The sequence below is a fragment of the Callospermophilus lateralis genome, chromosome 9 (genome assembly GCF_048772815.1).
Source record: "Callospermophilus lateralis isolate mCalLat2 chromosome 9, mCalLat2.hap1, whole genome shotgun sequence".
NCBI lineage: Eukaryota > Metazoa > Chordata > Mammalia > Rodentia > Sciuridae > Callospermophilus > Callospermophilus lateralis.
The window spans coordinates 21710869-21725964 of record NC_135313.1 but is presented as its reverse complement, the minus strand read 5'-3'; the positions used below and the strand labels follow the sequence as shown (position 1 = coordinate 21725964).

General features: G+C 38.7%; 1 protein-coding gene across 1 annotated transcript in view; it reads right to left on the bottom strand.

The window, feature by feature from the left end:
* Bard1 (BRCA1 associated RING domain 1) overlaps positions 1–11954 on the bottom strand; it is a 69232-nt gene extending 57278 nt beyond the window's left edge. The window contains exons 1-2 of the mRNA XM_076865773.1: positions 11768–11954; positions 1866–1922 (exon numbers count right to left, since the gene is read on the bottom strand). Coding sequence (XP_076721888.1) covers positions 1866–1922; positions 11768–11910 — 200 coding nt within the window. The 5' untranslated portion in view covers positions 11911–11954. The remainder of the gene's footprint in view (positions 1–1865; positions 1923–11767) is intronic.
* Between the last annotated feature and the right edge of the window lie 3142 nt (positions 11955–15096).

Genomic DNA, 15096 nt, shown 5'->3' with positions numbered 1-15096 from the left:
GAAATGAGGTCCACATCAGACAGGCAGGATTATAGCTCCTATACAGCCTCTTGTGAACCTGCATACAGAGTTTGGATTTTATTCTAATTGTAATAGAAAGCCACTGAAGGATTTTAAGGAGGGCAATAATATGGATATGATTTACACATTTAAAAGAACACTTGACAAGAAAGTAGAAATAGCCAGGCATAGCACACCTATAATCCCAGTGACTTGGAAGGCTGAGACAGAAAGATCCCAAGTTGGAGGCAGGGTCCTGTCTCAAAAAAATAAATAAATAAGTAGGGCTAGCAATGTAGCTCAGTGGTAAAGCAGCCCTGGGTTAGATCCCTAGTACTAAAAATAAATAAATAAAGTAGAAAATGGAGAAGAGGTAATGATGCCAAAAAGGAAAATCCAGGTATGAAACTATTACAACAGTCTGGGGAGAAGGAAAACAAAAAAGATTTTCAGTGGCAAATATAGAAAAAAGTAGGAAAATTCATGATTCAGCGCACATTTTAAGGTGCAATTGATAGAAATTAATCATGTGGGATAAGGTGAATGAGTAATCAGGTATGAGTTGCGGTTTTCTGCCTTAAGCAAAGACAGTCTTCAATGAAGACTGCCCAGGCAGGAACAGGATGAAGGGAAGATTATCAAGAGATGTGCTGTGCACATAACAAGTTTGAAATGCGGTTTCATTATACAAATGGAGATATCAGGTAGGCAATAATACCATCTCCTAACCCCTCCTCCTACTGTATGTACCCTCAAGTAATATGGATATATTTCTAGAAAGAAAATGAGCCCCCAAGCATACTGCCTCCCACGTATCCTCAAATCACTGAATTCACATATTAAATTGTTTTCATACATACTCAAACTTCAGAATATAGTTTGTTCATGCTAGACAGTCACTCACATAACTAGAAATAATTAAAAGACTCATTCAAAGGAGCCTATATTATATGCTTAGGTCAAGACATTAAACTCTGCAACTAATTTCTCCTGACAAAGAAACAAAATGAGATAAAAATATAATCTTATAACCTATAAACCAGGGCCTTTCACATTATAACATGGACTTGATTCCATACAATTATATGAACTGTGTTCCCTCAAAAGATGCTGAAGTCAACTCCCTAGTACCTGTGAATATGACATAGTTTGGAAACAAGGTCTTTGTAGATGATTAAGATGAAATTACTAGGGTGAGGCATAATCCCTAAAACTGGTATTCTTAGAAAAGGGTAAATGTGACCAGGGAAAGAAATATGCCATGCCAACAAGGGAGAATGCCATGAACAGGAAAGCAAAGAAGGAAGAGAGAGATACATCTACAAGCCAAGAAACTACAAAGATTGTGAGCAACCTTGAAGAAACAAGGAGGGGTCAAGAACAGACTCTGAGAACCTTCAGAAGGAATAAACTCTCTCAACACCTTGATCTTGTACTTTCAGCCTCCAGAACTCTGAAGACAATAAATTTCTATTGTTCTAAACCAATCCATTCTTGGTTCTGTGTTACAGCAGTCCCAGGAAACTGACACAAAAATTCTAAGAATTAGACTTTCATAATTTATAAGTCTAGATTAAAAAAAAAGGCATTTGAATTATATAAAAGACATTAATTCTTCCCCAAAAAGTAGCAAAGCAAAGGACTAAGCTTTGTGTCTTTGGACAAGTTATACTCTTGGAGCTTAATTTTTATTTGTAAATTAAGTCAGTTATAAGGATCCATATGAGATTATGCACAGTAAGTTGCTTTGCAGGCTATGAAAGTTACACAGACATGAAGTACCATTATCAACATGATTATACAATGGTTAGCTATTTAAAAATATATTTATTTAAAAATATATATATATAGGCCTAATTACTTACCTACAGAAGATGTGCTCACACCCTCCCAAACACACGGGCTCCCTCAGAATATTAGTGCTGTTTGAACAAAGGAAAATAGTTAAGACTTAAGAAATTATGAACATTTCATGCCCAACATTTATTTCATTAAAAACAAGGTCCAATACCACATTTTTCCTTTCACCAAATAGAAAGAAAATACTAAGAATAAATTCATTTAAAAAGCTTTTACTCCCCTAGTTAAATATGCTCATAGTATGACTGCTGAGTTCAAATTGAAAACTATCAAAACCCAGTGCAAGTGGTAACATTTTTTATAATGTAAGTCAAAGGAATGACCTTGCTTAATCATCACTAAACCTCTAAACTTCTTGGTGATAAAACTAACCATTGGTATCTTCTTTCACCTACTAAGGTCCATCTTCACCAAACAATAAAAACAATATGGTAAAGACCACAAATCTCAAAATGTGACCCAATAATCACAATGACATAATATATCGCCCAACGGAGAAATTTCTTGATAATTAAATTTCTTGGGTGGTTGATAACTGTAACCAACAAATGCAACCTAGGACTGTTCCAAGAAAACTAGGACATATAGTCACCTTGACCATAAGAATCCACAGATTCCCCTAAGCAAACATGTATTTCTTTTTTTAGAGAGAGAGAGAGAAAAATTTTTTAATATTTATTTTTTAGTTTTCGGTGGACACATCTTTATTTTTATGTGGTGTTGAGGATCGAACCCGCCGCCCCGCGCATGCCAGGCGAGCGTGCTACCGCTTGACCCAAATCCCCAGCCCCACAAACATGTATTTCTGACAATTAAGTAGCCATCTATTTCTCACAGATGTCTTGCCCCCCAAAAAAACAGTCACTCTCAATTCACAGCAAGTTGATTGCTTTGTTCTTTCAGCAACTGCAAACAGAAATCATCAAGCTGGCAGTCCATAGACATTCACTTCATTTAGAGAAGACAGAAACAAAATATTCCCAATGTTGCCCATCAAATACCTGCTAACTTTGATAGTGCTAAGAAGCTGCCGGTACTACCTAATAAACACACATCAAAAACACACATCACTACAGCGAGTGCATATTATGCGGCAGGAGCACCCAGAGAAGTAAGGCCGTGAATGGACATCATGTGCACTAGGTTTATAATGCCAACCCCAGGATCTCCAGGTATTTATACCATCATTATTCAATTACCTCTGCACACATACCACATATCAATAAAAATAGTCCTGCCCATTTCCTGAAAGATCAAATGCAACACACTGCACATTTTAATAGATATAAACATTAAAGTGAAATTGAGCTTTCAGAAAGAACACAAAGAACTGAGTACACAGCCACAATATTATTTCTCAGGCTACTGAAAAGGGTGCTCACTGACATTATAAAACCCATTACTTTTTAAAAACTCACAATAACTGATTTTTCCGCCACACTACATAGAACATACATTTAAAAATATGACTTCTGTGATTCTGGCAATTAAGATCATCTTTTTTATACAATATTCAAACTGCCCTAAAATTTTTGCTCATTATTTGACCTACGAAAACTAACCCCTTTTTTTCAATAGAGTGTGCTGAATTTTACTTCACTGTAAGCTTTGCCTCTTAAAATCTAAGTGTGATATTATCACACTTTCTCCTATCAAAATACCCTTCCTCTTTCTCTCTAATTTCATCACCCTTGCCAATCCCAATTGCTCCCCACCTGAGAAGATTCTGTTCAGCCTAGTAGTTCCCTGCATTCCCTATCCAGCATAGGCTGCAGGTTTAACTCCTCAGAACCATTTTTACCAGTACTTTAATACCGCTGAGCTCTTCAACACTGATGAACACCAGTCTCCAAAGCTAGACAAGTTAGAATCTATTTCTTCCTTGCCTGCTCAGGCTATAAAGAACCATGATAAAAAGAAAGATACACAAATTTATCCCTAAAAAACAGGGATCTTCTTCAACTTTGTATCTCACCAAAGTGATGTATTAGATGAATTAGATGATCCTTGAATAAACAAACCAATAGATACCTATTTAAAACAATCACCATGCTTCCAAACCTCCTTAACCTTACTGGACTCAATGGTATGAGCTTGTGACAACCTAGACACATTTCTATGACTTCACTAGTAATCTTCCCCTTCCCCAAGGTCTTCACTCATTCTTCCTTCTTCAGATGGAATACTTTGTCTCTAGTTTCCAAATCTTCCATGTGTCCTAAAGGAACTGATTACCATTAGTTATGCTTCTTCTTTCACTCATACCTAAATATGCACAGGTAATCTCTCCCCCTACCTAAAAACCACTTCCTTTTGACTCTGCCTCCCATTCTACCTTCTGACCCAGCTCCTCCCAGTCTTTGAACAAATAAAAGCTCTAAAGTAAGTACTCTACACCAGCAGACTCCATCTCCTTCCCATTTTAGCTTTTCCTTAGCTGTTACTTTTCCTACCTCTGGATGTCAGCACACCCACCTCCATGCAGGCTCAGCCTCCTGGCTTTCTCTGTTGATTCTTCATTCAGTGCCTTGATTCTGCTTCCAAAACTTTAAATTGACTTCTTCAGATGAGTCTGAACCCTTTATCTATAGTTCTTACCCTTCACCCTAGCAATAAGATGCTATCATGTAATTAGCAGTGACTTAATATCTATGAATAACTGATCAGTAGAACTAATTATTCTAATTAGTGAGCTAGATGGCTTTTTTGAGGTTGTTAATAGATGAGGGAAATATGAATGAAAAGCATATGCATATCTGTATGCTCGGGACCAGGCAGAGACTGGGTAGTGCCAATTCTCAATGGCGTTCAAGAGAAGATGATAGAGTGCAGACAATGCACAGAGGTGGCACCAATCTGTACCAAAGCCAGGCTTTTTGAGAATGGCTAGGGCTTTTAGTTGAGAAGATGCCATGAAATAAAAGAACTTTTTTTTTTTTTTTTACAACTAGGAGTTACTGACCAAAATTTTAAATGCGACCAACTTTATTTTTCTGCAGTGGTGGGGACTGGCCTTGAGCACTCTAACACTGAGCTACAACCCCAGGCCAAATGTAATTCAACTAATTCCATTAGGAATTTATGTGTGTGTTATTTTCACTTTTTAAAAATTTAACAGTAAGCCAGGCATGGCAGTGCACACCTGTAATCCCAGCTACTTAGGAGGTCCTGCAACTGAGACCCTGTCACAAAATAAAAATCAAGAGGGGCTGAGGGTATAATTCAGTGCACTCCTGGGTTCAATCTCCAGTACTGGGAAAAAATAATGTAACATTAAAATTTTCTTCATAATCACCAACACTCTACCCATGCCATCTTTTCTGTCACTGCTCCTTAACAAAAGTTCTACTCTGGTGAAACCAGTGTCTGCAACAATTCTCAAGTATCTTATGTTCAATTCCAGCCCCAGGACTTGGCTCAGACTACCTTCCAATCTTCCAAGCAACTATCCAAGTCCAACACATTACCCACTTAATAAAAATGATGCTAAACAAATAAGCACAGGAATTCTTGGGGTTTTGTTTCCATGCCATCATTTATGCAAAATTCGCATCAGACACCAGAAACTTAAAGATCATGAAGTTGACTATGTGTCACTCTTTCCTAAGGAAATTGTAATCTAGCTGGATGGTTATAAAAACCAAATTAATATATGACTTGAAAGGAATAAAACATCATAAGGTTCCAAAAAATATGAGCAATAGCATTCCATTCCATGTCATTATCAATTATCAACTAAGTTGTTGGGTTTTTGTTTGTTTAAATTTTAACTGATTCTCTATTTTCCTTATCTCCAAATAGACTATAGCCTTTCAGACAAGAAACCTTGAATTTCATTTATCTGAGCTCCCCAACCCAACATTACCTGCCCAACATGGTGCTACATGAAAGCAAATTTCAGTAAATCCTTAATGAATAAACCAAATAGAAGACTACAAAAATGTGTTTGTATTAGCAATTCCTTTTTATCCTTTATCTATTTTTCTGTTTTATATAAACAAATATTAGAATAAAAAAATCCAAATGAGTAAGACATTTACTTGCATGAAACAGGATTTCTGTACCTTCAAAATTCAACTAAACTACTTTCTTCCCATCTTCAGTCATACTTCTAAACTTTTTAAGTTGATTTGGCTACATCAGTGCAGTCAGTGGATTATAATTTAGGGAAGAACTAAGTTGTAAGAACAAATAATTAAAAAAAAAAGATCCTACTGATATAAAATTTTCCTTGAAAAGAAAAAAAGACTCAGTTTAGATTACAAGACTGAGAATTATTTTTTAACTGAATGGCTCCCTAAGTTCCTATAAGAAATCAAATACTATTTAAAATTAGGCAGGACAATTACCTCAGTGCTCTTACATTTTAGAGAATCCCCAAAGTATTTTTAAGTCATGGACCAATGTGTTTTATATGAAAATGTACAGGCTCTCCAAACCAATCAAATAATTTGTTATATTTATCTTTAGGAGAATAAATACACAAAGTCTTTAGTAAGTATAGTGATGGATAATGACATAGAAGCATCTTGTTCAATATACTTATTTTTTACATAAGATTCAAGTAAATCACATGGCAAAATTCAAAATCTTATCAAACTGTTTATAGTCAATAAATGTTGAATGATAGAGTCAAATATCCCAAAAGTCAAATGGGCAACAAGTCTGTCTTTTAACAGGAAATTAATATAAAATCTAATTACTATAGGAGAATCTACTATTTCAGTCTCAGAGAATACTATGTATGCCTGACTTAAACAGTATTGGCTATTCTGTCTTTTATTCTCTCTTCTCCAAAGTAAAGCAATGTCTAAGTAACTCCTCCTCTTCCTGATCTTTTAAAGCCCCATCTCTTCCACCTGACATTCAAATATTAAGTGTACATGGCTCACACCTAGGCATTTCTCTCTTCCCTTCTCCCCCTTAAAGTGGTCCTTCAATCAGCATTTATATGCATCAAACTTCCTACTGCCATCCTAAAATCTCTCCTGAACCCAGACTTGCTTAACAATAACTTCACTTGTAAAGTCATTTCCTATGCTATGGGGGACAGTATAAAGGGTCATCAGCTGAGTGCAGTGGCATGCACCCGAGTTCAGGAGTTTGAGACCAGCCTAGGGAACACATGGAGACCTATCTCAAAATAATTTGTTTAAAAAAAAAAAAAAGTAAAAGACCTATCTCAAAATAATTTGTTAAAAAAAAAAGTAAAAAAAAAATTTAAGAAAGGGTGTCCACATGTCTTGTATGTTTCTCCAGCAGTCATGCTAGCTGGGTGTTCACCCATTACAGAACTGTGGGTATGGTGGATTTAGCTCTAACTCCCAAAAGAAAGACCTAGATCTACAAATGCCCTGAGGCCTAAGTCTCTGCTCAGTGTGAGTAATTAACCCCAGAAACCTCAAAAGGATTCCTGCAGATTCAGGTGAATTAACTAGGTCATTCTGGTATTACCATTTTGTAATTGTGATCCTACCTGATCTAAATTTTTTCATGATTTAAGAAACACTAAAACACTACATGTCTGGCACTGTGGCAAAAATGTAAACCTGTCTTTATGAAATATTTAGTATAATTGAAGGAGACAAACATCAATCAAAATATCACATAAATAAATAAATCCCACAAAACATTAAATTCAAATTTGGAGGATATGATGCAAACTGAACACCAACAATGTGTGTGCTCCTTTTTTGTGTACATTAATATTTTTTTAGTTGTCAATGGACCTTTATTTTAATTTATTTGCAGTGCTGAGAAACAAACCCAGTGCCTCCCACATGCTACGCAAATGTTCTACCACTGAGCTACAATCCCAGCCCTACATTAAATTTTGATAAAAAGTTTTACCAATATTTTACACCCAATAACACTAATAATTATGAAACCTGCAAAGTGCAGGCAGGTTTTAAAGGTAGCTAGTCCCTGTTCTTCATATTATAGAGACAGACAACAGAGTCCAGGAAAGCTATGTAAATTGTTCTCTGTAGGAAATTAACTACATGAACAAATGGGACAATCTGTATCAATCTGATCCTGTCTTAGCTCCATTTATCCTACAATTCTTTTTAGCACACTGTCATTTGTTAATAATCCCCCCTCTCATTATTAGAAATGGCTCCATATATAGAAATCTGTCCATACCTCAAAGACTAATTCAGAAGTCCATGAAGCTTTCCTGCACTGGACCCCCACCCAAAGTATGCTTCTCCACATCCCCTTGGCCTTCATCACAATATACCCTGAACTGTGTGTACATTTTACCCCTTAAAATTAAGTATACATCCTGTAAGGGTATAAAATTCATCAATGCTAACTAATATACTGCTTCAGTGATTTCTTGTTATTCTAATGAATAACCAGCACCAGAGCAAACCAAGGGGAGTAATCATTCCATTAAAGGATCACTGGCCCGTTAAGAATGCCTCTGAACATTCAAAACTCCTAAAGAAAGATAAAAGCTGAATGCTGGAGTCAGGAAATCTATCCTTTATTTATGAGTATTAATTCATTTAATTCCCATAACAACCTGGCAAGGTAAAAACAATTACTAGCTCATTTTGCAGATAAAGAAAAGGAAGCATACAAAGATCAAATAACATGGCCAAAGTCATTGAAGGATTTTAAATCAGAGAGTCTGATTCTAGAATCCATGCTCAAACAACCATTGAGCTAGGCTGCCTCAAAATATAAAACAATACTAAATTAATTTTGATTGCCTTTTAAATGACAAGGGTGATTTGGGGGAGGGGAGACCCACCTACTCTAAAAGTTATAAAATCACATTTTAGCTTTTTACTAAAAAAAAAATTTTAAAGCCCAATATAGCGTTGGGGATGAAGTTCAGTGTTAAGAGTGCTTGCCTAGAGCACATGAGGCCCTAGGTTCAATCCCAACACTGCAAAAAATAATAACAAAGGCCCAAAACACAATGGTCGTAAGTCCAAACCACCCTACCCACAATTTATGACAAGAGGTACTTAATTAATTCACAAAACTCCACCATATAATGCCTGGGGCTTTTATAGGGCAGCTCCTATTACTACTTCCTGCTTCCTGTAGAAATACATTATTACTATGCTCTCTGCCAGCCTCTCAAATGATAAGGTCTTCCTGCCTCATTTTTCCAAATCTTTAAATAGCTTCTATCTGGTTGTGAGACTTGGCCCTAACACAAATGTCACATCTGGCCTCTTGAACACTTTCATCAGCTTCACCTTGAAGCTATACTCATGTTAAAGGCCAAGAAAGGATGCCCTGTAATGTAGCCAATTCACCCTCACCAGCAAGTAATGCTTGCTGCAAAACAGATCCAATGTGCTACACAAGACAGGTGACAGCTGGGAACACCAGACAGATGACAGCTGCAAGCTGAATGTGAGGGTAATCGGGGTAATCACTAGCCCACTGGATAGAACTTTGAAACTCTGTAAAAGGACATACTGACACAATTTCAAATAACATGACACTGCTTTGAATGGTAGCAAATGAAAGCAAGAAAGAAGCAGGCCACCCTGAGTCACTACCTTCCAGCAATAATGTCACACAGCTACTAGGGCAAAGACAGAGATAAGAAGAATATATTTTCCCCCTAAGGTAAGGTACAACAGGCCATCTTTGCTCACTATAAGTAGTTCCAAACTTTCAAGAGGGGAAAGCAAAATCATTTCTAAATATTAAGTGCCATGTGATATAAAATTTTGGATCAAAAAAAATTTTATATTTAAAGATATTTTTCCTGTTAAAACTGAGATGGCAAACTATATTGCCTGTGGGCCAAATCAAGCCAGCAGCCTGTTTTCATACAACTCCCAAGCAAAGAATGGTATTCACATTTTTAAGGGATGTAAAAAAACAAAAACAAGAATAGAAAAAAGGGCTTCAAAGTCTAAAATATGTACTGACACTTTACAGAAAAAAACTGTGGAGCCTTATGAGAATATACACTCTAAAAAAGTTACAGTTCATCCACTGGTGGTTTATAATATTAAATTAAAAAAAAAACGGAATTCAGTTATTATTCTCTCACCAACTAGATGAGAGATATTAAAAAATCTGGGGCTATCTCTCCCCCTGAAGATGGCCCACATTCTCCCTGGAATGCGTATTCCTTGCTTTACCCCAAAGGCTTCTCCTTTTTATGAGATTTATTCATTCTCCCTTGAGTGTGTATCTACCTTCCTAAATAAACCTATGGTTAAAAAAAAAAAAAAAAAATCTGGGCCTAGGTACTGATGGCTACCATCAGACCTTTGGCTCTTCCTGTTTAGTTCATTCAGAAGCAGAGATATCTTTTTGTACTTTTATGACACTTATTAGTTATCATTTACTCTATGATAATCACCACTCAACAATTTACATGTATAATTTAATCTATTTTCTCCCCTCTCCACACAGAATATAAGGTCTATAAAAGTTGTTTGTCTGCTTTGTTTATTACAAAGTCCCCAGAGCAGTATCTGGCACCTTGCAGGTGGTCAATAAAATTTATTATAATTATTATTAATAAATTCTTGCAGGAGAATGAGCTCATCATTACTTCCACACAGAGAATGAACTTCTTGGGTCATTCAATAGTGTCAAAGCTGGAACATGAACTCAGGCAGTCTACAGTCTAAGTAAGTGAAATGCTATGTTTCCATTCAGAAACTGGTCATCTAAATGTTTAACTTAGAGTACTGACTATTAGGGTGTGAACTACAACTGCTTCTATTATTGCAACTAGAAATGCTACTTTTAAATTTGTTATTCTCAGATGAATGACCCTATGTTTAGGGAAAACAAAGACACACAACTCAGAATATCCTCATATATTCATTCTAGCAAAAATGCCATTGTTCTTAGGAGTCTAATGATGTCATTTTGTTAGATATAAAGTTTTTGTAAAACAAAATATTAAGTGCAAAATTTCTGTGACAGTTAAGTCGTTTTTATTTTTAAAGAAAAAATATCTGTGCATGTAACACAGCAATAACTGAATTCTACAAGTTGGAAATCAAAGGGGAAAAAATTCAAAACGAAGTCCAAAAGGAAATACTGTTGTGACAGTTAAAAGCAGAAAGTATGCCAGGATGATCCTGATGCAGAAATACTCAACTGTGCATACAACAGTTGCTTAATAAATGCTTTTAAAGATATGAAAAAGCCCTTGTTGGAACTCACAAACCTTCTTGGATTCTATACTAGAAAGGGCTACAGGAAAAGCAGCAGCAAGAAACACCAGTCGTTTAAATGATGCCTTTGGAACGAATACACAGTCTTAAGAGGGGAGCTAGAAATGTGGCTCGGTGATACAGGATATCCCAGGCCTTTGATCCAACCAAGGAAAGGAAAATTAGAATAGTGGTGCCCATCACATCGTCACTGTCAATAAGGCCCTAACAAGCGTCTCCAACACTCCACTCTTCCCCTAAAGTTGTTATGAGGAAAATGTCAAAAAGGCCAGCTCAGCAAAGACTAACTACCCTTCAAACTTCAAGTTCCTCCATTGCGGCCCCAGCCCTGGGCATTCCGGGTTCAAGGGCGTCCCAACCGTGCCTGGCACCCTAAAACGCGCCAGAGTCTCAGCCCCACCCCAGTCCTACAGGTTCAAACCCCGGAGGTGGAGCCAGGGACCCACAATTTTGGCCACAACCCCAGGCACTTCTGCAGCCCGCTAAAGTTCCAGAACTACCGTTTTAGTTCGGTTTGGAGCAAGAGGCTTGAAAGCCGGCCGGGATGGGAATGGGGACCTGGGCGGGGACGACTAACGCCAGATCGCTGGGGCAGGACTAACTCTGCACGCCGGCCCGAAAGCCGCACGGGAACCTCAGGAGGAAACGGGAAGTGGGAGAGGACGCTCGGGGGTCGACTCTGCCCCGAGCCACTGCCCCCGCGGCCACACCCTTGAGCCAGGCTCCGTCTTTACCAGCGCGAGCAGCGCAGCAGCTTCTCCAGGCGGTCGAGCGCGGCGCGGCTGTGGGCCCAAGCCCCGTCACTCGCCGGTTCCATGTCGGGCGCGGGGCGAGGCTCGTTCCCGGAGCGGACCCTTGGCTGCCGGCTGCGCGGCATCGCCTCGCTGTCGCGGGAAGGGCTCCTCGGGGGCCGAAGGGCCGGGCGGACTCGAGCAACGTGGGGCACACTGCTGGCCGGAGAACCGACCGGGTCGACCTATTCCCGCGTCTGGGCGGGCGGGCGTGACGCCGGGGGGCGGAGCGGCCCAATCGCGCTGCAAGTCCCGGCGCGCGGGGCCAAGGGGAGGGGCCGCGAGGGCACGCTGTGGGCCGGGTGGGAGGGGCCGCGGAGGCGCGCCTGGAGTTGGCGGGAAGTGGTACCGGCCGCTGGGAGAGGTGGAGCCCAGGAACTTTGCCAGTCCATGGTTCTCTCGCCCAAATTTGACTCTTTGAAAATCACCAATGGAGAAACTTTTCGTTGCCATTAACTATAAAGAGTGCCCCTTAGGACGGGAGGTGTAGCCTAGGTAGAGCGCTTGCCTAGCGTGGACTTGAAGCACTCTTGATTCCCAGCACCACAAAGAAAAAAAAAGTTTTGCCGACTGTTGAACTTGGAAAAGCTTTGCCCGTGACAATGCAGATAGCACTCTCTTTTTCCCCAAAGAAACTAACTTGTTCTTTTCTCCTTCTCCCTACCCCAATGTGGAGTATAAGAGCCAATTAAAAACAAGGAAGGTTTCTACCTCATTTTTTTAAACTAATTGCAAAAATCTCTTCAAATACATGTTTAAGAAGTTCTGGCTGACTTTACAATATGACAAATAAAATTTTAATAAGCATTTTGCTTATTAAAGAGTGTGTTTACCTTTTCCATAAGGGTCATGTTTTACAAATAACACCAATGGAGCACCTGTCCATTCTCCACCCCAATTCATCACCAAGTCCATGTTTTTTGTTTTTTTCCCCCAACCTTCACTTTAATGCACCCACTTCTGTGTCTCTTCTGCAGCCCCAGTTGTCTCATCCTCACATGTGCTGATCTATAACACTTCAACTGGCATCTGCTTGTCCACCCAAGTTCCCTCCTATCCTAGGAAATATCTAAAATATTTCCAAATGCAAAATTCAACTTGGCACTTTATTCAAACTCTAAGGATATTTCCTTGCCCTTTGATTCACATGACCTATGATGCTTCTCAAAACATTCCCCACCTAATAGTGTCCCACCCCTACAGGGCTTTCCTTCAAATAAGGACCTGGCTGCCTCTGGGCTTTTGCACAAAGATTCAATTTGGAATCTGGATTTGTCCTCTTCCCCAAGTTGACCAAGACTCATTCTACCCATCTCAGCTCCCAACACAGCCCTTCAGATGCTTTCCTGGCCACTCAAATAGATTCTTTCAAGTGCTTCCTATCATTATAATCTGCATACATAGACACATATATGAGTATATGTGTTTCCCCCTCCAGTACAAACCCCCCCCCGAAAGACTGGTTGTCTGACCTGATCCCCAGTTAGCAACAGCCTGTAACATGTAGTGCATGACTCTAAATAGGTCTTAAAGATTAGAACCACTGGACTACATTTTCGGCAGGTCTGCTTTGCTCCACCATCACCACCACCACTGCCACCACCATAATACCTGCTTTAAGCCTCCAAGGAACACTATGAGTGAGTATTGTATCTGTTTTGAATTGAATATTTGGATTTACCTCAAATTTACATGTGTACATCCAGACTCCAGAATTGTAAGAAATACGTTTGTTTTGTGGAAGCCATCAAAACTATGGTATTTTGTTATAATAGCCCCAACCAAGACAGCATACTTGCCAGGCACAGCCTGCAATCCCAGCCAGGCTGAGGCAGAAGGAACACAAGTTTAAGCATCAGCAATTTAGTGAGACCCTCAGCAACTTAGCAAGACCCTGTCTCAAAATAAAAAATAAAAATGACCAGAAATGTAGTGCAATGGTAAAGTGCCCTTGGATTCAATCCCCATGTCAGAAAGGAAGGAAGGAAGGAAGGAAGGAGGGTCCTTTATAAGAGGATACAGGTGTAGCTCAGAGATATTAATTGATTTGAGGCAGAATTTTTACCCAGACTTTTTTGATTTTCAACAGCTTCACTAAATTATGAAGTTTCAACAAGTTTAAGTGGCTGGATCGAAATCATCCAGTTGTTAGTGCAGGTTCAATGAACAAAACTAAATTAGGTCTTTTTTTTTTTCCCCAGTACTAGGGATCAAACCCCAAGTCCACCCATGTTATGGACAAGTGTTTCACCACTGAGCTATACTCCCAGCTCCTAAATTAGGTCTTACAAATGTTTTAACTAGACCTATGAATGTATATAAACTAGCCATGTTATGGTGAGATAGCAATAAATCTGAGTCAATTTTAAAGTAGGAGATGGAACCATCTTTATTCACCAGAGCTGGCAGGATGAGGGCAAGCTGCAAGCCTGCATTCTGTGACCCTTTCCAGGGGTTAGAGCATAGCTTTTATAGTTTAAAACCACAAGTAAAGCCTATCAATACATTAACCAGAAGCGGCTGTTGTCATGATTCAAAACCATAAACAAAAATGATGAGATCTAAAATCATAAGCAAAAGGGGAGGTGGGTCAAAAGGAATCTAAATATGTAAAAGTCGAAGAATGGTTACTAACTTCTAGACAAACATTAACATTCTATGTGGTTAGAGTACATTGCCCAAGAAAAATGATAACCAAAAAGAGAACAATTTTACATAGTATAAGAAGAACAGAAACATTTGCATTTCTAAGCAGGGTATGCTAAGCAGGCTCAGGATGGCAGAGGCAGAGTTTTCTCATGGGAGAAGCATTTCTTACATGACCTGGAGTTTCAAGGTAAAATGGAGTCTGTTTGGCCATCGTCCATATAGCCTAGCCTATAACAGCCAAATAACTTTTTAAAACTCAGAGGTACCTAAGAAGTTGTTCCTTGATTATTAACCCTGTTAAGCCATTGATTAGTCTTCTGGGGACTGGGAAAGTCAAGCTCTAGAAAATGTAAATGTTAAAACTTGAACAGACACTACAGTGTTAATGGAGTAAACTGAGGATCATGAGTCAGTCCCACTTCTGATCTCACATAAGGAACTATTTAAGTCAAATCTCAAGCTCTCTGAGCATTTAGTTTCTTTATCTGCAAAAGGGGGAAAATGATGCTTACCATATAGATGTTTGAAATTACTAAGTGAGATTAAATATAAATCACCTATATCATAAATACTTAATAAATGGTATCTAATATGAAGATGATTTTGTGTGTATATGTATAATC